This window comes from Oculina patagonica, chromosome 14, assembly GCF_052425735.1.
Source record: "Oculina patagonica isolate OP01 chromosome 14, crgOcupat, whole genome shotgun sequence".
Taxonomy (NCBI): Eukaryota; Metazoa; Cnidaria; class Anthozoa; order Scleractinia; family Oculinidae; genus Oculina; species Oculina patagonica.
In genome coordinates, this window is record NC_135771.1 from 24,690,841 (window position 1) to 24,716,306 (window position 25,466).

Genomic DNA, 25,466 nt, shown 5'->3' on the forward strand with positions numbered 1-25,466 from the left:
GAGCTTCTGATTATGGTGCTTTGTAATAAGAAAAACTTTAACTTCATTTTTGTGTGTGGGCTTGGTTAAGTAAGAGTGAGAGGTTTAAACAAGAGCAACGGGTGTCCGCGCAAGACTTGGCTGGATTTCTTGGACAAGGAAACAAATGGTTTACACAGATGGCTAAAAGTACTTAGCAAGATTTACCTTGATTGGTCGATAATAATCAGCAACGTAGTTCAAAAACATATAATCGAGAGTCGGACGCCGGTAGTTTTCATGACGTTTCAGTCATCAATGAGGTTAAAATACGCATTTAACACAAACGGAGCAATAAACAGTGAGCATGTCTTTTATTAATATTTAGACCATACACAGGTTCTGATAAGTTGCAGGGGTACTTCAAATTAAGAACAATTTTCAAACAGTTATTTAACTCTCCTAACAATTCTCTACAATTTTAACTCTAGATACATAAAACGTTAACGATATTTAAAAATGCATTTGAGTAGGTACGAATCTGGAACAAACATCTTTTACACTCAACACGACGTTGAACACTTTAGTAATTTAAATTACATCCAAATGATTAATCCAAGCATGCATTTTACAGCGCAAAAAAACTTTACTTGTTTATAACATGTTAGAAAGTCAGGCGTTAATCTTACAAAGTAACAACAAAAAATTTTAAAATCTATACCCACAATTCCCGCTGTATAATTTTCGCCATTTTTCTAAAAAGTGGTGGTTTCAGTTTTGAATGCCAGGCATCTTTAAGCTGTAAAATAAATAAAAAAATCTTTTCAGTGTAACAGTTGAGAGGAGGCGACTAAGACGTATCATGTGTTTTGTTGGAGGGAAATAAAAAGGTCTAGTTCCACTAGATGTCAACTTACCTGAACAAGCCTTTGATTTGATTTCCTTAATTTTGTCTTTCAGTTCGTCGAAGTCATCCACCATAACCACACGGGTTTTGTCGCCTGCGATCAATTCGAGAGTGTCCACATCTATTCCTTTACCAATCCCCACGGCTTCTATGTTGACTCCCTTTGCCTGTTAAAAGATAACAACCCACTAGTACGAACTACTTGTCTGTTCACGAGTTAAGATGTAAATGTGTTGGCAGACGAATGCTCCCAACCCACGAAAGGTCGAAAAAGAGATAGTAGAAGAAGTTTCATTGTTATGCTTCTTGTTATGTTATGCTAGGTTTCCGGCGGTGAGGGGAGGGGGGGGGGAAAAAAAAAAAAAAAAAAAAAAAGTGGGGGGGAAAAAAAAAAAAAAAAAAACCCCGGGGGGGGGGGGAAAGAAAAAATTAAAAAACCAAAGGGGGGAAACAAGAAAAAAAAAAGTTTCGCGCGCCGGAAAAAAAATGAAAACCGGGCCCAAGAAATTAGTAGAACTTTTAAACTCATTACCTGCATGAAGAGTAGTATTAGCAATGTTTGAAAAGAGAAATGAATTCAAATTTCAGATTAAATTGTTATGGGAAATGTATAACAGGTTTGACTCCAAAGTAAGTTGCGTCTGACACTCTAAGGCTGCTCACCTCAAAATCTTTTGCTATTTCCTTAGCAAAAGTCTCGAAATCAAGCGGTTTTCCAGGGCGTCTTGGTTTTCCATCCGTGAGCACAATCATGACATTTGGTTTGTCTGGTCTGTCTCCTCCTGCCTCAGTAAACAGTTCGTCGAACGGCATGATCAGTGCCAGATCGGTACGTGTTCCACGTTTTGTCGTTATCGGTTCGCTTGCTATTTTTTCCAAAAGGGCATCCTTGTCATGGAACTCTGAATCAGCAAAGTTGAAGATCAAGTTGGCCTTCATGTTAAATGTGATGAAGCCGAAGTGGTCTCCATCTGGAGCAGGGTTAAATTCCTCAACAAGTTCTCCCAAGAAGTCAATAGCCGTTTGCAGGTCGCGTTTCTTGATACTGCTTGATTTGTCAAGAACTAATGCAACGTCAAGTCCAGCTGTACATGGAGGTGCTGTATAGATTATATTAAAACGTTATTAGATGGAACTTGCTTAAATTTGTTATAAAGTTATAAATAGGATATTCACAGTATACCAAGAGAAAGCATTGCATTTCATTTATCTTAAAATCAGGTTACAAGCGCTCCTTTCACCGTTCTAGGAGACCCATCTGTCGGCTAACAGAAAAGGTCATGTTAAAAGCCCTTCCCCCCGAAATAAATCCTCCTAAGTATTCTTTTTCACAGAATTCATGTGCAAAGTAGTTTTCTTCGACTCCATGCACCAAATAGAGCTCTTACGTCACGTTTTATGTTTGTACAATCTTTATGATGCAAAAGTAAAGTTCACAATTATTGAAAAGACCTAGAATCTTTGGAAGTCCTCAAGTAACCTTAGAAAGTCTGTACTCCACGAAAAAAAATGGTAAAAAATGCCTTCTTAACCAATCAGAATTAAGTACCTTATTCTCACTAAATTTCGCGAGGAATTAATTTCGCGAAAAATCAAGAGCCATATTTTGCGAGTACTTAATTTCGCGATTTTGAGAGGAAGGTACAATTGGAGTGTATTAAATTTCGCGATTGTTACCTATTCTTCAATATGAAGCTTTGACCTCGAAACTGTAACAACATAATTAATATGAAAGTCATCGTAAAAACAGCAAACAAAACAATCTACACATAACAAAACATAACGTATTTAAGTCTAAATCCCTAATAGGTTCATCCACGACTGCAAGAGCGAGATTTTGAGGAACTTGGCGATAGAGAACAGTTCGAACAGTGCCACTGATAGAATGGGAGATAACAAATGGACAAAATTAAACAAAAAAAACTCCTAAACATGAAGCTTAGAAATGTTAGAATGACTATGATAAAACACGTTTCATTATTTTTTTTATATTATCAGCACGATATTAAATTTCGCGATTTTAAACTTCGCGTGTCCTATATTTCGCGAGTATTAAATTTCGCGTTTTTTTTTCAAAATCGCGAAAATCGCGAAATTTAGTACTCGCGAAATTAAGTGAGAATAAGGTAACTTGTCCTCTATATTTTACAATTATTTTGTTAATAACGGGAAGCCTTACGATTTAAACATTGTGCATGGTTCTTCATTTTGTGTGATGAAATTAACTTACATCTTACTGTAGAAAATAGTAACTCTGCTAAACGTGTTTTTACAAAAAAAAAAACACTTACGGCATTCGTGTTCGTTGCACGATTCTTTCTTTACCGCTGGACCTTATCCACTGCAGTTTCGTCCACCGTTAGATGGCGGGGGATTGGTGCAGGTTCTTGCAAATGTCTGTGTTCCTCCTCCACACGTCACACTGCACTCAGAGCATTGTGACCAATCAGAGTAGCCACCGTCAACAGCTGCAACAGGGGAAGAACAGCACCGCGGTTGTTATGTATTCTAGTAAATATGGACTGAAATGGGGGTGTATGGACGAATGTATGGATCGTCATCATCATCATCATCATTATGATGGTGATGATGATGTTTTTAATTTATTCCAGAGTTTGCTCTTCACTCAGTCATGTTGGCTCTTCCACAACTTGCAATTGTTCTAATGTATTCTTAAGATCTTTCTTCAATCACTTAACAATTCACTGCGTTGTTTCCGTGTTCTCAAATCCTACTTATAGTGGTTAAACAAGGAAAGGAATTTGCCCGTGAATTTTGGAAAGTAACCGCCAGAAAAAAAAGATGAAATAAAAATAAAACAAGGAGAGGCATCGAAACACTTACGGCATTCTTGTTCGTTACACGAGACCAAGTCTTCTGCTGGTCCCAGTTCACCGCAGTCCTTTCCACCGTTAGATGATGGGGGATTGGTGCAGGATCTTGTTAGCGTCTGTGTTCCTCTTCCACACGTCACACTGCACCCAGAAATAGACCAATCAGTGTAGCCACCGTCAATAGCTGCAGTAGAAAAAGAACAGCACTTGTTATATCTCAACAGGTAAAATAAAGCTTTGTGCTTAATTTTTAGATAAGAAGACTTGAATCCAATAGACCATCTGCAGTGCAGGGTTTGATTACATAGTCACATATTACGGCGTGACGTCATGGTTGGCAGATGAAAGACAATAGTCTAAAAACTGTTGCTAATGTTAGAACTGTTGCTTGTACGGTCATGAAAAGAAACTGGGATTACCGTCTTTTAACGGACGTGTACCCATGTGAAGTGGGTTCATACGTGTACGTCATTTGTACGAAGTTTGTTTATTTCGATTCCATTTTCTTGTTACTTGCTTTTTTCCTGCGGTGTTTGCATCAAAATGGATGCTTTATTTATTTTACAAATTAATAACAAGAGCTTTTATAGTTTTCAAACACGCTCAGGAACTCCAAAAAAAGAAGAAATAGGCACAACAGGGCTAAGAATACTTACGGCATTCTTCTTCGTTGCACGGAACTGTCTGTTCAGCTGGCCCCAGTTCACTGCAGTCCTTTCCGCCATCAGATGGCGGGGGATTGGTACAGATTCTTGTAAGTGTCTGTGTTCCTCCTCCACACGTCACACTGCACTCAGAACATTCTGACCAATTAGAGTAGCCACCGTCAGTTGCTGTCAAGGATAAAATATTAGGACTTTTATTAGTCTGTTCGAAAGAAATCTTTGAATTGACGTAGAAATTGAGAAAGTGGTTATAGGTTCCAAACCTTCTATACTTTTGGTCGATTGCTAAAAAAATAAACATTTTTATCCTTTTTTGATTTGACAGACGTCTGCTGGTTTGGCTTAGACAGACTGATGTGGCCTGGTCAAATAACCTAGTAAATTTACCACGTGAAGGTTATAAGAAAATTTTATAAAGTTTTTAAGAAGAGGATATTTAAAAAAGTAATATAGGACGTTAACATAAAGGAAAAGTACGATAAAACAAATAACAAACCTTGAACTTGAGGAGTGCCTGAAAACGAAGAATAAGAACACGTCACATTACAATTGTCTGACGGTAAAATTATATTGTGTAAGCAATTAATTGTAACATCAACTTGATTTAGGTATGGGCTACGGTCCTTGTAAGAACCGTAATCGATTGCCCTTAAAATTATTTTGGTTTAAGTGGACGAATTCAGGGCGAATTCAGGGCGAATTCTTCGAGCTTGTGCATACTATTAAATCGCTACGTTCTCGACATTCGGCATGCCGGTATGCACAAGCTAGAAGAATTCGCCCTGAATTCGTCCACTTAAACCAAAATAATTTTAAGAATCACTTGACATTTCTAAACAGGCATAGAATATTCTCATTAGGTTACTAAAGTAAATGGAGATATTCATCCATTCATTCGTTTGCGTGAGGTTTTCTGCAGTTTTCTGTTTCAATATTTCTTTATACTTCCGGGCTGAGCCAAATTTTTTACAAGTGTCGACTTCTCATTTATCTTTGGTAGACAACCTGGAGCCAACGACGATTCTGGCTACTTGGGTGTAATTTCTATTGCAAACATTTTGTACGATTATGCTTTCTATTAGGCAAACCAGCATGAATGATATGCATAACGATTGAACAGCAAGAGAGATGGACTGTTTTCTAGCTGCGAAGAGCACGCAAGCGAGGGTTCGATGTTCATATCAGGGAAGATTGCGTGCTTACTGCACGAGTAAGCGCGTGCTACTGGAGTGGAAACAAATCAACATTGATAACTGCGAATTATAACTGGACGCTAGCTCGCCCAAAATTCCTGTGGTCGATTAAAGTGCCTTTCCTCTGTTGCTCTTGAAACAATTTTCATTTGTCTGAAGGGTTTTTGGAAGTTTAAATGTTTTGCCCACCTTTTTTTGGACAAATCATAACAAAACTCTTCAAAGTTGCTGCTCCGTTGAATTTTGACATTGAATCATTACTAAGGCATAACTTCATTAAGACGTCAAGGCTTACAAACATTTGATTCGATTCCCTAAAAAAATAAGATGTTATTTAAAGACCTGGAGTATATGCGGAGCTCTCCATTTATTAGTTTTCTACAAGTCGTTTCCATTCTTGCGAAAAAACAGCCATAACGTTAAAAGTACAGGGTGGCCCATAGGTGCAGGGCAGGGCTTGTTTAGACTTCCTCTGTTGTTCTTGAAACAGTTTACAGGCGTTTGAAGTGTTTTGGGAAGTTGAAATGTTTTACCCACTTATCTTTGGCTTAAAAATGAAGATCGAGGCAAATCATAACAAAACTCTTCAAAGTTGCTGTAATTGAATTTTAACAATGAATCATTACTGAGGCATAACTTCATTAAGACCGCGACGAGGCTTACAAACTGATTTGATTCGATTCCCTTAAGATGTTATTTAAAGACCTGGAGTAAAAGCGGAGCTCGGCTGTCCATTAATTAGATTTTTACTGGAGTTTATTACAACGTTTCCATTCTTGAGAATAAGCGGCCAAGTATACGATGGCCCATAGGTGCAGGATAGGCTTTCGTCTAGACTTCCTCTGTTGTTTTTGAGACAGCTTCCATAAGTTTGAAGTGTTTTAGGAAGTTGAAATGTTCTGTCCACTTATTTTTGGCTTAAAAAAATGATGATTGAGACGAATCATAACAAAACTCTTCAAAGTTGCTGCTCCGTTGAATTTTAACAATGAACTGTTTCCTTTACTATTGAAGCATCACTTCATTAAAACGTCGAGTCTTACAAATTAACATTTGACTCGATTCCCACAAGATGTTACCTAAATAGCCGAAATATACTCCACAAACATATATGATTTTCCTAGATCATTGGAATCGCTTATTAGACAGTTGTAATGGATCTCAAGAAGTACGAAAAGCTGATTTGGAATGTGAGGAAGGCCACATACCACAACACAGTAAATAATACACATCGAGTCCAATGCAATTAAGCGGAGCTGGCTTGATTTTTTTATTATTATTTTACCGAACCTTAGTGTCGATTAGTGGGCTTTATATTTCCGTTAAAATATACTCGAGTGTTTTTATTATAAGTGCGCATTTAAATTTTACGCTTGAGGATAAAACAAATCAATTAAAATACTATTCCCGACATGCTTATTTATGAAATCAGTAATCCACGATATCCACATTCCTTATTAATTTATTTATTTTCTCAGCATCTATTAATAGCAGTGCGGAGAGCTGCACCTCCATGGCAGGGTATTAAAATAAGGCAAAAATTGGTCCTTCTTATAAAAAATTACTGGAATCCATATTATTTCCAGCAAATTTGGCTAGCAAAGAACGAATATAGACTATATTAGTATTTATTTGTGAAACCCTTCCAAAAGAAGAGAGAATTATGCGTCTACCCATCTCGAAGATTCTTATCGATTTTAATTTTCTCTGTCGTTTCCTTTTCCCTCCAAATATATTTATCTCTCTATGCTCAATATAAATTGAGACATTGTATTCTTCGAAGATAGAAAAGTTTCGAACGTAAAATACTAATGTAAATAACATTTCATTGCATTTCAGACCACGTGCATGCTCGCAGCACTGTTTACTCATCTCTTACCTCATTTCTCCGCTCTCATTGTCGAATTAACGATTCACTTCCCTTCTCTCATCAATGGACATCCCTGCATTATCGCTTCTCCTTCTTTCAACACTCGAGCACTTTCTCGGAGACAGCCGCGACAAACTGCAATGTATTCACTTGCAACGCCATGTTTATAAAGGCACTTGCTTGGTAAAGACTGGTTCTCATATGATCGTCCCGATCGTCTCTGTCGCTTCTGTCGCTTCAAAAAGTTTGCTTGTTCCAATCTCTTCAGACTTTGCAAACGACAGAAGCGACAGAGACGATCGGGGCGATCATATGAGAACCAGCCTTAAGAAAGTATGCCCTGTAGTCCGAATTGAAGTGTCTACGAAATTTGCAGGCGAATATGGCTGTTATGCATGTTTACGTCAGACTGACTAGTTTCACCACCAAGCCTCGTTTTCGAAGTACAAACTTGTAAATTTTATCATGAACGCATTCCCAAAGCAGCAAAAATGAAAAGAATAAACACGTGAAAACGGCATGAAGGTGGCATGAGGTTTGAGAATAATTCGTGTAAACGAGTCTTGGTGGTGAATATTTAGCGTATGACGTTATCATCCATAAGGCCTAATTCTCTGTCATACATTCTGACAAATTTAATTTTGTAGTGATCGTACGAAAAGCAATCGAGGGCTCCTAAGAATCGCTCCACTTTAAAGCCTGGTTTTCACTACGGCGACGCAAGCACAAGCGCAAGCACAAACGCAAGAATAACAGCTCTTATTTCACCGTGAAAACGGCTTCGACTCAAGCAAAAGCACAAGCGCATTGCAGTTTTATGCTTGTGCTTGTGCTTGCGGCAAGCACAAGAACAACGATCAAAATTTGTCCTTTTTGCGTGATTGTGCTTATGCTTACGCTTGTGCTTGCGTCGCTAGTGAAAACCAGGCTTTAGACTACGCTTGCCTCGCTCTAAAGTACCACCAATTTTTCGGGACTAACTTTTAAATTAAATGAAACATTTAAATGAAAAAAAAAAATGACATTTCAGGCTTCAGACCACAGGCTTACCATCCTATGTTTGTGTTTGTTTGCGTAGTCACAGCTTGCCAATATAAATATTCAAATTTGTTCACTTATTGCTTGAGTAAATATTTAAGCTCCCTAAAATCGGTTTTTACGGTTGTGTAATTGCAATAAAATGAAGTAGAAATTTTTTCACATTGTTTAAGCTTGTTTTTTATGAAGTATTTTGGCGGTGTGAAGCGTTTAAAAGGCAATGAGTCTAAGTTTATGACTCGTATATAGAATATAATCTCAGGTGGCCCAAGCTTAATATTTGCATATAAATGGCGACCTTTAATAATATAAGAGTTTGTATGGGTTTTTAACAATAAATGAAAGCGAAATTACTAAACAAAGTTAACGAAACATAACATGGTGATGTTTGGTATCGTTGCAACGTGTTTGCAAGCAATTTGGAGTTATTTTCGTCTATTTACAAAACTATGTTTACGGTGCATAATATGACAAGCGGTCGACACGTGTCGAAATTGGCTCAAATTTCACCCACAAAAATAGTTTGGCTCTCACTGCATCTTAATGAAAGACAAAAATAACATTTCCTAGCCTGTACGACATACTAATGCTTTTTCGGAAACAACTTGCTCATACCTCGTCATCCTCAGCAACTAGCCGCTTCTGAAAAATCCAAAATCTTTTCAAAATAGCCGCCATACAGTCCGTAACAAAATAGCCCAAAATGTCCGAAATAGACTGGACACCAGTCAAATTAAAGGGGCTATGTCACGCAATTTTAGGCAATTTTGGCACTGACCAACTGGTCATAGAATTAACTGAAATATCACAGTAACGGCTTAAAATTGTAGAAGAACTCAAAAGAAACACATGCACAGAGAGGCCAAAAAGGGGCACGAGTTTCTGATTATGGTGCTTCTTAATGAAAAACTTTAACTATATTTTTGTGTGTGGGCTTGGTTAAGTATGATGAGAAGTTTAGACAAGACTTGGCTGGATTTCCTGGACAAGGAAAACAAATGGTGTCATGCAGTGTTTGCAAAGATGGTTAAAAGTGTTAAGCAAGCCAAAAGAAATTGTTTTTTCAGGATAAAAATGGCGTAAAATGCTTCGGCACAAACAAAAGCAAAACAAGCTGCCAAGAAATAAAACCCAACATGCCACGAATTTAACGAAAAGAATTGCGTTTCGTTTTCGTTTCTAACCTCAACTCTTTTTGTCAGAAAGACGCTTGGATTAATTAAAACCAAAACAACCAGTTAAACCGAAATCAGTACGGTTTAATTAAAGGAGTTAACAAAGACGCTCCCTGCATTGTCCTCTGAATTGTTCGATGTTCAATTTTATTGCTAACGATGCAATTCAACAAAAGACTTGCGGGCCCTTTTAAAGATTACTTTCGGATCTTCTTTTTTTTTGTACACCATAAAAGCTAATAATTTAATTTTATTTCGTTTGAAAATTTTGTAAAAAAAAAAAATTGCATAATGGAATCCATGGGAAAGAGTTACAAGTAATTTATGCTGACTTTCTTGGAGGAACGACACGAAAAACATGAAAGTGGATGTATAAAATTTTTTTTAATCACTGTAACGGGTTCTCTTTTAACCGACATTTTTTAAAGTACTTGTTGTGCTAACGATGTCCGTTTTCACACTAAAGACGGAAAAATCGTATAGACGGACAAGTCGTCTGACGATTTGTTCGTCTAGTGTGAATTTAAGACGGCTTCTCGAAAAATCGTCTTCCCAGACGGGCAAATCGACGGACAAATTCTATCGACTTGTACGTCCGAAATCGTGTCCGTCCCGTTTTCACACTAGGCGACTTGTCCGTCTAAGACGATTTGTCGGTCTCTAGTGTAAAACCGGCCAATATTGTAATGTACGAGCCGCAAAGCTTGTTGGGATGGAACCTACAATGTGCTTCTGAAGCGACGGCCATGTTGTCGGCCGAGAAAAACATGTTGAGTTAAATCTGGAAGCTTAAAATGTTTTATTGATCCAGGGTACTCAAATATTGCGTTTTGTATATAAAGAGTTGCTGATAATGAGGCTTCTTAATGAAAAACTTTAACGTCATTTTTGTGTGTGGGCTTGGTTAGGTATAATGATGAGAAGTTTAGACAAGAGCAAGTGTGTCCGTGCAAGACTTGACTGGATTTCCTGGACAAGGAGAACAAATGGTGTCGTGTTTACAAAGGTGGTTAAAAGCTTTACCGTGATTGGTCGCGAATAATCAGCAACGAATTTCTAAACAGATAAGCGAAAGTCGGACGCCTGGTGTTTCAATCATCAATGAGGTTAACACAAACGGAGAAATATGCGTGGGCATTTCTTTTTATTAATATCTAGACCATACACGGGCTCAATTTGAAAACAACTCTCAAAGGAATATTTAACTGTTAACGAATTTCTATAGTCTTGACACTAAGAATCCTAAAATGATAACGATATTTAAAAAACCCGAATACTTGTAGACTAAAGAGGTAGTTGATTAGGTACGAAACTGGAACAGACATCTTTTATACTCTGTGCGAGACCATTTAATTCACCAACCTCGTTCCCAGGGCTTTTCCAAATTACCAAGGGAAAAGCCCTGGGAACGAGGTTGTTTTTTTTTTATTTTTTTCATTTTTTTTTTATTATTATTTTATTGCTTAAAAACCAAAAAAAAAACTTACAAGGCTTACAAAAAAAAAAAAAAAAAAAAACTACTTACAAAGCTTACGAATAGAAAACTACTTACAATGCTAAAAAGAAAAGAAAAACTTACGTTACAAAAGTTGCACCAAGTACGCTATAACTTTACTTAACAATACTATTACACAATTCTTTTATTTAATTACATTACAATACAATACAACGTATGCCCCGGTACTACCACTACTTTCCCTAGCATTAAAGGTTACACGCTTAAGGGCTCAGGAGACTTGATCCAGCGAGGATAGAAAAGGCTTCCATTTTTTGTGTTACTTGGTATATTATTTTCTAATTGATGTATATGTTTTAGATAAAACAAGAAATTGTTTTGGGTTGGGTAGCGTTCTTTCGATCGACATGTCCAAATGTAGTGTTTAGCGATGAGGCAACAAAAATTTATTTGGAGTTTAAAATTAGAGCTGTCAGGGATAAGACCTAAAGCGGTTTCCATACATAGATGATTGTCAGGTGAAAGTATCTGACACGACTGCAGCCATACGGAAAGATTCTGCCAAAACGTTTTTGTTTTTTCGCATTGCCAGAAAAGGTGCATGAGATCTTCCTCTTCATTATGGCAAAAGGTGCATTTTCCGTCCTCTCTAATGCCGATTTTTTGCAGATAGCTATTAGTCGATAGCCGCCTGTGTAAAAATCTGAAATTAAAATCTATTAGTTTAGAGCTCCGTGTGCACACGGCGGGTGTCTGATACACTTTCCTCCAATCAACATTTTTATTGGTTGTAGAACCAATATCTTTATGCCACTTCTCTTGACATGATATTGGTTGTTCCCCTTTGTCCGATATAAGTTTCTGGTATACAAGTCTTGACGGTTTTGCGTTTTCTAGAAATTTATTGAAGAGACTTTCGTATTTTAAATGTGTTTCTGGGATTTGTCTCTGTAAAAGTTTTACTGCGGAGATTATTCCAAAAAAAGTTAGTGGTTTAACTTGAAGTTCGTATTTACTTTGAAAATTGACGAGCGAAATTAAGTTATGAGAATCATCCATTAAATGCTTTATTTGTGTTACACCTTTTGAAAGCCAATCTTTACAAAGTACTGGTGCATTGTTTATTCTTATTAGCGAGTTTTGCCAAAGAGGTATGGACAAAAAGTGATCTTTAGACATAATTTTTCCTTCAAAGAAAGTCTCTGACCATGGATCCTCAATTCTTAAGTTATTTATATCCTTTTTGCTAAGATTTCCTTTAAAAATAGCACCGCCTCCATACTTTCCAAGCTCTAAATTGAAGATGTTTTTCCATTTGCTATCATTTTCCGAATCCAGATAACGAACGAGGTTGTTAATTCACATCATTTATATAAAAAAAAACAAGCATGCCTTTTACACCGCAATAAAAAGCATTTCTTAACCTATAACGTGCAAAGTCCCAACAATTATTTTTTTAAATTTATACCCAAAGCTCCTCACAGTACAGTTTTCGCCATTTTTCTGAAAAGTGGTAGTTTGAGTTTTGAATGTCAAACTTTAATCTGCAAATGAAATAAAAAAATGTGTGAATTGGATTGAAGACCAGAAACATTAGTCCCTAGCAATAAAATTAAAGAAAACGTTTTAAAGGTATAAAATATACATTAAACAATCACTTACAACTGAAAATGAAGACGCCTATTTTTAAGGGGTCCTTGTGATATTCGTGTTGTTAATACGAAAAAGCCATCTATAGTATATTCATGACCATATAGAGGTGAAGTCGCGAACAGGCGACTAAGACGTGTATTATGTGTTGTGTCAATCTCGTTTCCAGAAACTGCGTTCCCCTTGACCAGCGGTCGGGAAACTCAACGGCTCTGGACGAATACAAACCGGAACCAGGAAATCCTGGTTCCAGTTTGATTGTGCGCGTGCGCCGGAGATTGTGGTGAAACGAACAAGTTTTTCAACAGCCAATCAGATTCAGACGCCATTGTGGCGGGCTTTCAGATTAGCCCAGAGGTCCCGATTCCTGGGGCAGACCAGAAGGATCGCGGCCTTTGAGAACGAGATTGGTGTTGTGTTGGTGGGAAAGGAGAGAGGCTCTCCAAGGGGTTTCAGGTCATTTCAGGGAACAAGGGAAGATTTGAGTTTATGGAGACACTAGGGCGCCTAAAAAAACATAGCGCAGAATTGTAGAAAGGGAGCAAAGGGAGCTCAATCACAGCTGGGACACAATTGAAAAACTGGCTAGAGATAGGCAGGGTTGGAGAGACTTCGTTGCTGCTCTATGTGCCACACAGGCATGTGCGCAGTAAGTTAGTAAGTAAACTAGTAATAATCAGAGATTAGGGGAGTGCGTTCGACCCAAGATAGGTACCCAAGATAAGGCTAGCAAACGTAATCCGAATTACACGACTGTTTATATCGACATACAAATTTAAAACGACCGCGCGTGCAACATAAAGCGCGCATCCAACATCACTTGAAACTATCAGAGAAACAATCTCAATCCAACAGTGCACGAGGCAGCACAGCAATTTTTTTACTTCTGTTAAAAGGAGGACTGCCGAAAACGCAAACGCAAACCGAAGAAGATCGTTAGAACGAATCAACCTCGTTCCCAAGGTCTCTCGCAAAGAAACTCCGACGTCATTAATTAGCAAACCTGCCACATACCAAGATACATAGAACGACACATAAAACGACTTTCGCTTGCGCGTTCACAAGACAACCGCGGGGCCACAGGTCACAAGATTAGGATACGAACTGCTACCATCGAACGCAAAAATTGTTTACAGCGGCAGCCTAGCGGTATCGGCTTAATTGAATTGTTTTTGCGCGCGGTGTCTTTGCGGCTTAATGTCATTGTTGATGTTGCTGTGACGCAATTAATTGCTTTGTAATGTCTAATCACATGAGGTCGAGGCCAACTTGCCACATACCGACATACATAGAACCACTTTCACTTGCGCGTTCACAGGACAACCACGGGGCCACAGGCCACCGCAAGATTAGGATGCGTTCTCCTACCGTCGAACGCAAAAAATGGAACAGACGGAAAATAAAACTGGAAACAAGGTAGCAAAAGCGTATTTTTAGGGAACAGGGAACACCAAATTAAACTTGAAGAAGTACTTTTTGAGAACACGGGAACGCAAGGAAAATTTTGTTGGGAACATGGATATGAACTCCCTCCACTGGAAGGCCCTCAGGAAAAGGTGTAGGTCCACAAGATGTCAACTTACCCGAACAAACCTTTGATTTGATTTCCTTAATTTTGTCTATCAGTTTGTCGAAGTCCTCCACCATAAACACACGGGTTTCGTCGCCTGCGATCAATTTGAGAGTGTCCTTATCTATTTCTTTACCAATCCCCACGGCTTCTATGTTAACTCCCTTTGCCTGTTAAAAGATAACAGTTTACTAGCACGAACAATTTGTCTGTTTAAGAATTAAGATGTTTAGTAGAGCGTTCAAACCCATTATCTGAATAGTAGTAATTGCCATGATTAAAACGAGAAATGAATTCAAATTTCAGACTAAATTGTCATGGGGAAACTTTGACAGGATTTTACTACAACATGACTGCAACTTGTAGTACAAGTTTTTTCTAACACTCTAAGGCTGCTCACCACGAAATCTTCTGCTATTTCCTTAGCAAAAGTCTCGAAATAAAGTGGTTTTTCAGGGCGTCTTGGTTTTCCATCAGTGAGTACAATCATAACAATGCTAAGAAAACGTCCTGTTTTAAGTCTATGTCCTGTCGTGTAGGTATACGGAAGGGGTGCTTTTTATATTAAAAGGGTAAGGGGTTGGACCTCGGGGCGGAGCCTCCCCCTATAAAACTTTTTTGAGTGCCCCCCCCCCCCCCCCCCGGGCTAGGCTCGTACGCAGACTAGACCTTTTTTACCTACCTTCAATTCTTTGGATATTTCTTCAGCAAAAGATTTAAAATCAAACGTTTTGTTTGGATGAGTTGGTTTTCCATCAGTGAGTACAATCATAACATTTGTATGGTCTGGTCTGTCTCCTCCTTCCTCCTGATCAGTAAACAGCTCGTCCTTCGCCATTTTCAGAGCCAGATCGGTGCGAGTTTGATTATCCAACCCCAATGGTTGTTCGTTTAATTTCTTCCTCAGCGCATCCCTGTCATGATATTGTGAATCAGCAAAGTTGAACACCAAGTTGGCCGTCCTGTTAAACGTGATGAGCCCGAAGTGGTCTCCATCTGGTGCAGGGTTTAACTTCTTTACTAGTTTTTCCAAGAAGTCAATAGCCGTTTGCAGGGCGCTTTTCTCGATACTGCTTGATTTGTCCAGAAATAAACCAACGTCAAGTCCAGGTGTACATGGAGGTGCTGTATAGATTATATAAAAGCTTATTAGGAACTTGAAGTTAAAATTAGGATATTAATAGTATACCAAGAGAAAGCATTGCATCTCATATATTTCAAAACAGGTTATAAGCGCCCCCTTCCACCGTCCTAGAAGACCCATCTGTCAACTAACAGAAAATTCCTTACCCAAGAAATAAATCCTCCTGAATATTCTTCTTCACAGAATTCATATTCAAAGTATTTCTCTTCGACGCCATGCAACAAATAGAACTCTAACGTCACGTTTTGTGTTTATACAATCTTTATTTTGCAAAAGTAAAGCTTACAATTATTGAAAAGAATATTTGAAAGTTCTTGAGTAACCTTAGAAAGTCTGTACTCCACACGTTTTTGGAAACAATGCCTTCTTTACCAATCAGAATTAAGTTATTTGTCCTCCATATTTTTACAATTATTTTGTTAATAACGAGGAAGCCTTACGATTTAAACATTGCGCAAGGTTCTTCGTTTTGTGTGGTTAAGATATCACGGAAGGAAAATTGGCGTTTTCTATCTAAGTGAAATTGTGTGCAAACCATTAATTGTAGCTCTATTAATTTTGTATGAATTTTTAATCCAAAAGAAGCACTAAAAACGCCATTTTAAAGTTTAAAAATTTATAAAAAATTAATGGAGCAAGACAAGAAAAATCTTGAGAACTGTTTTTAGACCAATATAAGTAGATCAAATTCCACATAAAAGTTAAGGCTCTTACGTAAATGTGTTCTCAAATAAATCTAATGTTGCGCAACATCATAACTGCAAACAAAATGCTGAAGTTGCTTATTATGGTCTATATGATCGAAAAAAAAGCCCAAATTACAACATTTATTCAATAAACTGTCAGAAAATATGTACTTTATTGGGGTTACCATTGATGGTTTGCACACAATTTCACTTAGAACGAAAATGCCAATTTTCCTTCCGTGATACCTTAATTTAACTTACATCTTGCTGTAGAAATTAGTATCTCTAATTTGATTTTATCGAAAAAAACACTTACGGCATTCGTGTTCGTTGCACAATTCATTTTTTACCGCTGGACCTAATCCACTGCAGTTTCGTCCACCGTTAGATGGCGGGGGATTGGTGCAGGTTCTTGTAAGTGTCTTTGTTCCCCCTCCACACGTCACACTGCACTCAGACTCTGTCCAGTTAGTGTAGCCACCGTCAAAAGCTGCAGCAGAAAAAGGACAGCACTTTTTGTATCGCAAGAGAAAAACAAAGCTTTTTTATGTAGAGTTTTAACTATTACCTATGTATACCCATGTCATGTGAGTTCATACGTGTACGTCATTTGTTTCTGGATGAAGTTTGTTCATTGATTCCCTTTTCTTGTAACCTGTTTTTCTCCTGCAGTGTTTGCATCAAATCGGATGTTTTCCCATAAAATTTTAATAACAAGAGCTTTTATAACTTTCAAACACGCTCAGGAACTTCACAAAAGACACAGAAAGAACAGGATTAAGAACTCTTACGGCATTCTTCTTCGTTACACGAAACTGTCTTTTCAGCAGGCCCTAGTTCACTGCAGTCTTTTCCACCGTTAGATGGCGGGGGATTGGTGCAGGTTCTTGTAAGTGTCAGTGTTCCTCCTCCACACGTCACACTGCACACAGAAGCTGACCAATCAGTGTAGCCACCGTCAGTTGCTGTCAAGGATAAAATATTAGGACTTTTATTAGTCTGTTCGAAAGAAATCTTTAGATTTTAATTGAAGTAGAAATTGAGAATTGTAGGTAGTAATAGGTTCCAAACCTTCAAACCTTTTGGTCGATTGCTAGAAAATAAACATTTTTATCCTTTATCCTGATGATTTTTACCGTGTTGAAATAAAGTTTACAATACAATACAGACGTCTGCTTGTTTGGCTTAGACAGACGGTTTTGGCCTAGTCGAATAACCTAGTAAATTTACCACGAGCAGGTTTTAAGAAAACTTTATAATTTTTATAGGATGAGGAGGACATTTAGAATAAATCAGACGTGAACATAAAGGGAAAGTACGATAAAACAAATAACAAACCTTTAACTTGAGAAGTGCCTGAAAACGAAGTATAAGAACAAGTCACATTACAATTGTCTGACAGTTAAAGTACATTGTATACATTATATACACTGTATATTGTATAAGCAATAGACCTCTTTAGCTTCGTTTGCTTGTTGTCCCATTTCAGACCATGTTATGTCACCCTTGAGAATCATCTCTTTCAAATACAAACAAATTCTCTTGAAAAGGAACGAATAATTTCCCGATAGACAAAGGAAAAATTATCTGGAGAACATCACATAAACTGAAATGGGCAATTTACATACGTAGCTAGAGAGGTCTATTGATTGTATACGTAATATCAACTTTACTTATGGACTGCAGTCCTAGTAGAAACTGTCATCGATTTCACCTTTAATAAATATGTTTTTACAAGTCTGTCTCTTTTAGTGGTAAAAAAATTGCCGCTGGTTCTCTTGCGGTAAGGAAGATCTGAAAATGGGTCATGTTTGGGGCTCAAAGTTAAAATTGTACAATTTCCATAGAATGTTAGCCATATCCTGAACGGTTTTCGTTTTTCTTGTTGGCGCTTTTTGTTTACACTTTTACGAAAACGTGAATTGTGCTACATGACAAAGATGAGTATGCCATGAATTTTGTAGTTATCACACGAAACCAGTCAACGAAATATGTAAATTTAATCAACAAGATTCAGTTTGTTACTTGTGCTTCTTCTGGTGGTACTCTGTTAAAAACAACAATAAAAATTAAATATACGAATGTGTGTTCCTTACCTAAAGACAAGGCTAAAGTGATGACGATCAAAAGCCCCCAAAGTACCCATTTCACCGGCGCAAACTCTAAAGCTGCAACATAAATTACTGTCCTTTTAAACATACTTGTTTAGCGTTTCTGCCACATTGTAAGAACCCCGGCCCGTCCGGATGTACACCCCAAAGGCATACCAACATATTTTATGTATAGCATACAACAACATACTATACATACACAACACAGAATCTCTGTACATAAAGGGAGATGTATAGAGCACACCGACATTTCTAGCAGTTATAAAACGCTGAACGTTAAAACCGTTAAGTTTTTAATGCGAAAATTAACGTGTCCGAGAAACTTCTGCATTTTGTATTACATTTACTCACGTCATTTTTAATTGGCCAAGTGATTACAAACATTAACTGCCCTTTTAAAATATCAGAGAAAGTTCTGCTCTGTTTGCCTAGGTTACTCACGTCTATTGTGTTCTATAGTTGGACACGTCATTTTTTATCTGTCAAATAATTAAATTAATCTTAACGGCTTTTTCAAAATGCACGAGAAACTCCTACTCCGTTTACTTAGCTCAGAGTCACGTCGTTTTATAATTGGTCGAAACCTCCTGCTCGTTTTTAATTAATCGAGATATTAAAAAAATGAACTGCCTTATTAAAATACAGGGGCACCCAGCAGACCGTTTCGGTGTAAATTCGGATGATAGTATCAGTCGGTCCCTAAAATTTGAAAGTTCAGCTAGCGTATTCGAAAAGATACACTTTTCTTAGCGTTTAAGAATAAGGCTTTAAATCGCACAAAAAAGGACACATAATGTAAAAAACGATGTTCCGACACCTAGAGTAAAATTTTCTCGTTGGGTGCCCCTGAAAATAGCAAAGAAACTTCTGCTCTGTGTACCTAGGTTACTCACACATTTCATTTGATTGACAAATAAAAATAACTGAAAAACTTCTGCTCTGTTACTCGCGTCCGTCTTAAGACGAAATGACAAAATAACGACAGCGACATGCGGACCATTCTTAGTTGCGACATGACAAGCTTTAAAATTGAGACGGGAGACATGTATAGCTACCCTAACAGGGAGTTACTAACTCCCGAATTAGGATTTCGAGTTGGATTTCGAGTTAGGGTTTCGAGTTGGATTTTCGAGTTGGATTTCGAGTTAGGATTTCGAGTTGGATTTTCGAGTTGGATTTCGAATTAGGATTTCGAGTTGGATTTTCGAGTCAGGATTTTTTTGACAAAGCAAAACCCATTACAGTTATTAAAAGGTAACCGTAAACAGGCTAACCGGAGTGCATAGTAGGCTAACCGGAGTGTTTAGTACGGTAAGCAACTCGGAAATCCAACTACAACTCGAACAACCAACTCGAAATCCAAACTCGAAATCCAATACGAAAATCCAACTCGAAATACTAACTGGAAACCCAACTCGAAATCATAAAGCTCGGTAAATAGGCAAGCTCCAGAGGGCCTTGAATAAAACAGCGAAGCTCTCGAAAACTTTCGCGAAGTTGTTGGGGCGTGTAAAAGCTACTCGGTTGCGTCTGCTCATAGAAAAAGTACGTAGAACTTTCAACAAATTGTAGCCCGATTCCTTAACTAACCTTAATAGAAATGAAACACTTTCACCCATACATAAAAACAGATTACTACAATAATTATTGTGAAATGACAACTTACCTTCCTTGGAGATTGAAGATTGATTGTAAATTAATCAGTATATAGACTGATATCGATTGACGCTGTGTTGAATATCCTTGGCGTTAAGTTATCAAACCGACCGCATGAAGTTTAGCAGCAGACTGTCGAAGGCTTGATGTATAAAACAAAATATAACGCAAATAAATGTCGAGGACTGTTCCTATTGGTCGCGGGTAGTTGACGTGATGTTGTGGTTAGACTAATTGAAGGAAATTACTTTTTAATTATCAATGGAAATTTGATAAGCAGAGTTAATCACAGTTGATGGTTTCGTTGGGTCAGTGCTTTTCAAAGAAGTTTTCTAAGGGGTTAAAGCGTACGTAGGTATTTGGAAAAACAAAGCAGAGGTTTCTTCCACGTTTCGTTGACAACAGAAATTCCAAATAAACGATTTTCCCTCAGGAGTAATTTCTATTGGAAACATTTTGTACGTTCTTAAGAAATGTTCGTTGTGGGTTACGGAATTACGCGGGAGTTTAAAATAAAGAGGCCCTGTTAGGGTAGCTATACATGTCTCCCGTCTCAATTTTAAAGCTTGTCATGTGGCAACTAAGAATGGTCCGCATGTCGCTGTCGTTATTTCGTCTTAAGACGGACGCGAGTAACAGAGCAGAAGTTTCTCAGCTATTTTTATTTGTCAATCAAATGAAATGTGTGAGTAACCTAGGTACACAGAGCAGGAGTTTCTTTGCTATTTTCAGGGGCACCCAACGAGAAAATTTTACTCTAGGTGTCGGAACATCGTTTTTACGTTATAAGTGTCCTCTTTTGTGCGATTTAAAGCCTTATTTTTAAACGCTAAGAAAAGTGTATCTTACGAGCAAGAGGTTTCGACCAATTATAAAACGACGTGACTCTGAGCTAAGTAAACGGAGTAGGAGTTTCTCGTGCATTTTGAAAGAGCCGTTAAGATTAATTTAATTATTTGACAGATAAAAACCCGACGTGTCTAACTTTAGAACACAATAGACGTGAGTAACCTAGGAACACAGAGCAGAACTTTTTCCGATATTTTAAAAGGGCAGTTAATAATAATAATAATAATAATAATAATAATAATAATAATAATAATAATAATAATAATAACGGCTTTATTGGAAGAGCTTCCACAGAGTGGCTCTTCGTCTTCCAAATAAACTAAATTTACAAAGAGTTATTAAAATATATAAAAGATTATTATTTACAATATTTACAATAAAAAATAAAAACTATGAAATCTGAAACTTCTCATAAAATTACACGAATACTATAAAAATGGATCACTAAAAAGTCATTCGATTTGTAAAAAGAAAAAAATAAAACAGAGGGAAAAATTAACCTATGCGAGACTTTGCATTTTTGAATAAAATGTCTTTAACGGCCTTGATAAAAAGGGTATATGTGGGCAGTTAATGTTTGTAATGACTTGACTTGAAAATGACGTGAGTAAATAAGGTACAAAATGCAGAAGTTTCTCGGACACGTCAATTTTCGCATTAAAAACTTAACGGTGTTTTAAATTTTTCGACCAATTTAAAAAACGACTTGACTCTGAGCAGTAGTTTTTCGGGCACTTTAATATCACAGTAAGAAAAGGTGTTCTAAATTTTTCGACCAAATAAAAAACGACGTGAACTGAACTAAGTACACAGAGCAGAAGTTTTTCGTGCATTTTAAGAGATCCGTTAAAATTAATATAATTTAATTCTTTTGCAGATTAATTAAAAAAACGACGTGTTCTTGATCAACTGATCAAAAATTCTCGATCGCAAAACATTTCTCCACCGATTTCTCGACCTCGACGGGCGATTATTTTTGCGGCTGTCCACTGTTTCAAGCAATCACTGTCAATTTTTCTAAGATGGGTTTCATCTCGCTCGGCTGAAATGACATCTGGGCTTACTTGTCGTAGGAAAGAAAATGTTTGACTGTATTTATTCACTTTTCGACTTGATAGCTTTGTGCCCGTTAAATCTTCGGGACCTAAAAGTATGCCCTGCATGCTGATGACGCAGGGGATCTGTGACTACATCAGGTTCGCCGTCGAACATTTAAGAAACCAAGTGATTTGCCGTAGTGCTCTTATTTATTTATTTCCTTCGCTGTCGCTATTTCAATAAAAGACTTGTCGTTCGTCTCCATTTTACTTCTTCCATGTCTTTAAACGCCGTGTCGCTTGTCGGCATTTACCCTAACAGGGCCTCATTATTAAAACAGAACAAACTTTTCATTTATGTTTGGATAGACAACCGGGAAAAACTTACGATTCATGGCTCCAGGGTATAATTTCTTTTATAAAAATTCTGTACAATATTTTGCCTATTAGGCAAACTGGCATCTGGAATAGTAGTACAATGTATGCATTAAGAGAAAAGGGCTAGAAGGACTATTTTCTAGCTGTGAAATGCAAGTAAGTGAGGGTATCAATGTTCCTATTAACATATAGGGAAGACTACGTGTTTACCGCACCAGTAGACGCGTGTTACTGAACTAGAAACACTGAAACGTATCAAGAAATGCAAATGTTCAAAGCGTGGGTTCGCGTCTTCGCAAGTGTGACTAAGATCTTCGAGCAAAGTTTCGAGTTCTAAGCGTCGGTTCGTTTCTTCCCAAGTGTGAATAAAATCTTAACAAGAGTTTGAGTTCAAAGCGTGGGTTCGAGTCTTTGCAAGTGTGACTAAAAGTTTCGAGTAAGGTTTCGAGTTGAAAGCGTCGGCTCGTTTCTTGGCAAGTGAGAATAAAGTCTTAAACAAGAGTTTGAGTTCAAAGCGGGGGTTCGCGTCTTCGCAAGTGTGAATAAAAGTTAAGCAAGGTTTCGAGTCGAAAGCGTCGGCTCGTGTCTTCACAAGTATAAACAACAAGTAAAGCGAGAGTTTATATTCAAAGGGTCGGTTCGTATCTTCATAAGTATGAATAAAAAGTTTAATAAGGTCTCATTTTGAAGCGTTGGTTCGCGTCTTTATAAGTATAAGTAATACGTTCATAGCTTTGATTAGTTTTTGGCGCGGAAACCTGACCTGACGAGTACAAATTTGACGCTACCTACTCCCCCAGTGTAGCTAATTTGTCATGCCGACAATGTTCCGATTAGTCACGAGCTTTTCCGGCCGACTTCGACCAAAGTCCCTTTGCGCAACCAAGAACAAAAGGACTATTGTTTAGTGCTTAATGGGAAAAGTTGAAACACAACAATAGACCATTTCTTGATACGATTAACATTGATAACTGCGAATGATAACTGGGCGCTAGCTCGCTCAAAATTCCTGTGGTCGATTAAAGTGCTCTTCCTCTGTTAACGATGCTCTTGACACAATTTTCATTTGTTTGAAGGGATTTTGGGAAGTTGAAATGTTTTGCCAACCTATTTTTGGCTTATAAAAACGAAGATCCAGACAAATCATAACAAAACTCTTTAAAGTTGCTGCTCCGTTGAATTTTGACAATGAAATCGTTTCCTTTACCATTGAGGCATAACTTTATTACGACATGGAGTCTTTCGACTCCAAGAAGATGTTATTAAAAGAGTTAGAGTGCACTCTAATATATAAATTTAGGCAAGCCTAGGAACGGAGCTCTTCACTGAGTTTACAATGTTTCCATTTTGGTGAATAAAAGCACTAAAAGTATACGGTGACCCAAAGGTGTTGGATCTGAGGGCTCATTTGGACTTCCTTTTATGTTCAGTACTGAGACAGATTCGATAAGTTTTAAGGATTCAGTGGAAGGTTGAAATGTTTCCCACTTATCTTTGGCTTAAAAAAATGACGATCCAGACAAATCATAACAAAACTCTTCAAAGTTGCTGCTCTGTTGAATTTTAACAATGAATCGATTCCTTTATTATTGAGGCATAACTTCATAAGACGTCGAGTCTTAGAAGCGATTCCTATTAGATGTTACTATAATAGCCGGATACAGTCCAGAAATGAATCTATGTTTTTGCTAGATAATCTGATTTGTTTATTACTCAGATTTGTTTATTACTTATTTGTTTATTACTCAGCGAGTCTGAAAACGCATAAAAGGCTGCTTTCGAATGTAAGGAAGGCCATACACCACAGCACGGTAAATCAAACATATTGAGCCCCCTATGCAGTCGAGCAGAACTGGTGTAGAAATAAATTTATTCTCTAAACTGCAGTGGTATAGCGAATGTGATATCATGAATTCGATATCATTTTTGACCAATCAGCTCGCAGGGTTTGCCATGTTTCAAAGCTCAATGAGCCAATGTCTATCGATATAAAGTCGAAACATCTTCGGATCTTCCTCGTCAATCTTCAGTAATCTTCGAAAATCTTCGTAAAAGTTCAAAAAAGTTCGGAAACATTCGTACAACCTTTGGACAACATTTTGAAAATCTTCGGAGATCTTCGGAAAATGATCGGAAATCATCGGAAAATCGTCAAAAAACATCGTAATTAAAAGGTTTATACAATAAACAGAATAATACATGGTTGCTTGGATATATGAAATTTATCTTTTCGTGTTCAAATCTGCGCTCAATCGTTAGCTATCGATTTGAACACTCGAAGATAAATTTTATATTTCCGCGTAACCATGTATCATCCTCTATATATCGCACGATACCGACTGTTGTTTAGTGTTTTATTAGGAGTACATCATCTGAACTTTATGTTCGAGGATAAAACAAGCCAACCGACCTGCTTCTTTATGAAAACAGTAATCTACGAAATCAATATCATATGCGTATTAACTAATGGATTGATATTGAAATCGATAAACAATCGATGGCGCAGAACACTGAAAATACGTAGGACACGAAACATACACTGAAAGTTTCACCAGTGATCCGCAATGAGAAATCATCAACAACAAGACTGCGCTTGCCTCGCTCTGAACTACCACCAATTTTTTAGGACTAACATTTAAAGGAAATGAAACATTTAAATGAAGAAAAATGAAACTCCAGGCTTCATGATCACATGCTTACCATCTTATGTTTGTGTTTGTTTGCGTAGTCACAGCTTGCCAATATAAATATTCAAATTAATTCACTTATTGCTTGAGTAAAGATTTAAGCTTCCTAAAATCGGTTTTTACGTTTGTGTATTTGCAATAAAATGATGCAGAAATGTTTTCACATTATTTAGGCTTGTTTTTTATGCAGTATTTTTGCGGTGTGAAGCGTTTAAAAGGCAATGAGTCTAAAGTTTACGACTCCTGTATGTAATATAATCTCAGGAGGCCCAAGCTTAATATTTGCATATAAATGGCGACCTTTAATAATATAAGAGTTTGTATGGGTTTTAAGCAATAAATGGAAGAGAAATTACTAAACAAAGTTAACGAAACATAACATGGTGATGTTTGGTATCGTTGCAACGTGTTTGCAAGCAATTTAGAGTTATTTTCGTTCATTTACAAAACTATGTTTACGATGCATAATATGACAAGCGGTCGACACGTGTCGAAATTGGCTCGAATGTCACCCACAAAAATAGTTTGGCTCTCATTACATCTTAATGAAAGACAAAAATAACATTTCCTAGCCTGAATGGCATACCAATGTTTTTTTCTGA

General features: G+C 37.4%; 1 protein-coding gene across 1 annotated transcript; it reads right to left on the reverse strand.

The window, feature by feature from the left end:
• Positions 1-316: 316 nt before the first annotated feature.
• Positions 317-18,729, reverse strand: LOC144637632 (coadhesin-like). The gene is made up of 9 exons (XM_078496691.1): positions 18,699-18,729; positions 18,243-18,314; positions 17,485-17,502; positions 16,938-17,111; positions 16,463-16,636; positions 4,356-4,532; positions 1,529-1,965; positions 876-1,032; positions 317-757 (listed from the first exon to the last, which is right to left on the reverse strand). Exons 1-9 carry the CDS (start codon positions 18,727-18,729, stop codon positions 753-755), a joined length of 1,245 nt encoding a protein of 414 aa, XP_078352817.1. The 3' UTR covers positions 317-752.
• Between the last annotated feature and the right edge of the window lie 6,737 nt (positions 18,730-25,466).

Coding starts and splice junctions, on each gene's coding strand:
- LOC144637632 (XM_078496691.1), bottom strand. CDS start 18,729: ATGACGTGTCCAACTATAGAACACAATAGAC. Junction 16,637..16,937: donor GTGTAACGAAGAAGAATGCC/GTAAGAGTTCTT, acceptor TTTCTGCTGCAG/CTTTTGACGGTGGCTACACT. Junction 4,533..16,462: donor GTGCAACGAACACGAATGCC/GTAAGTGTTTTT, acceptor TATCCTTGACAG/CAACTGACGGTGGCTACTCT.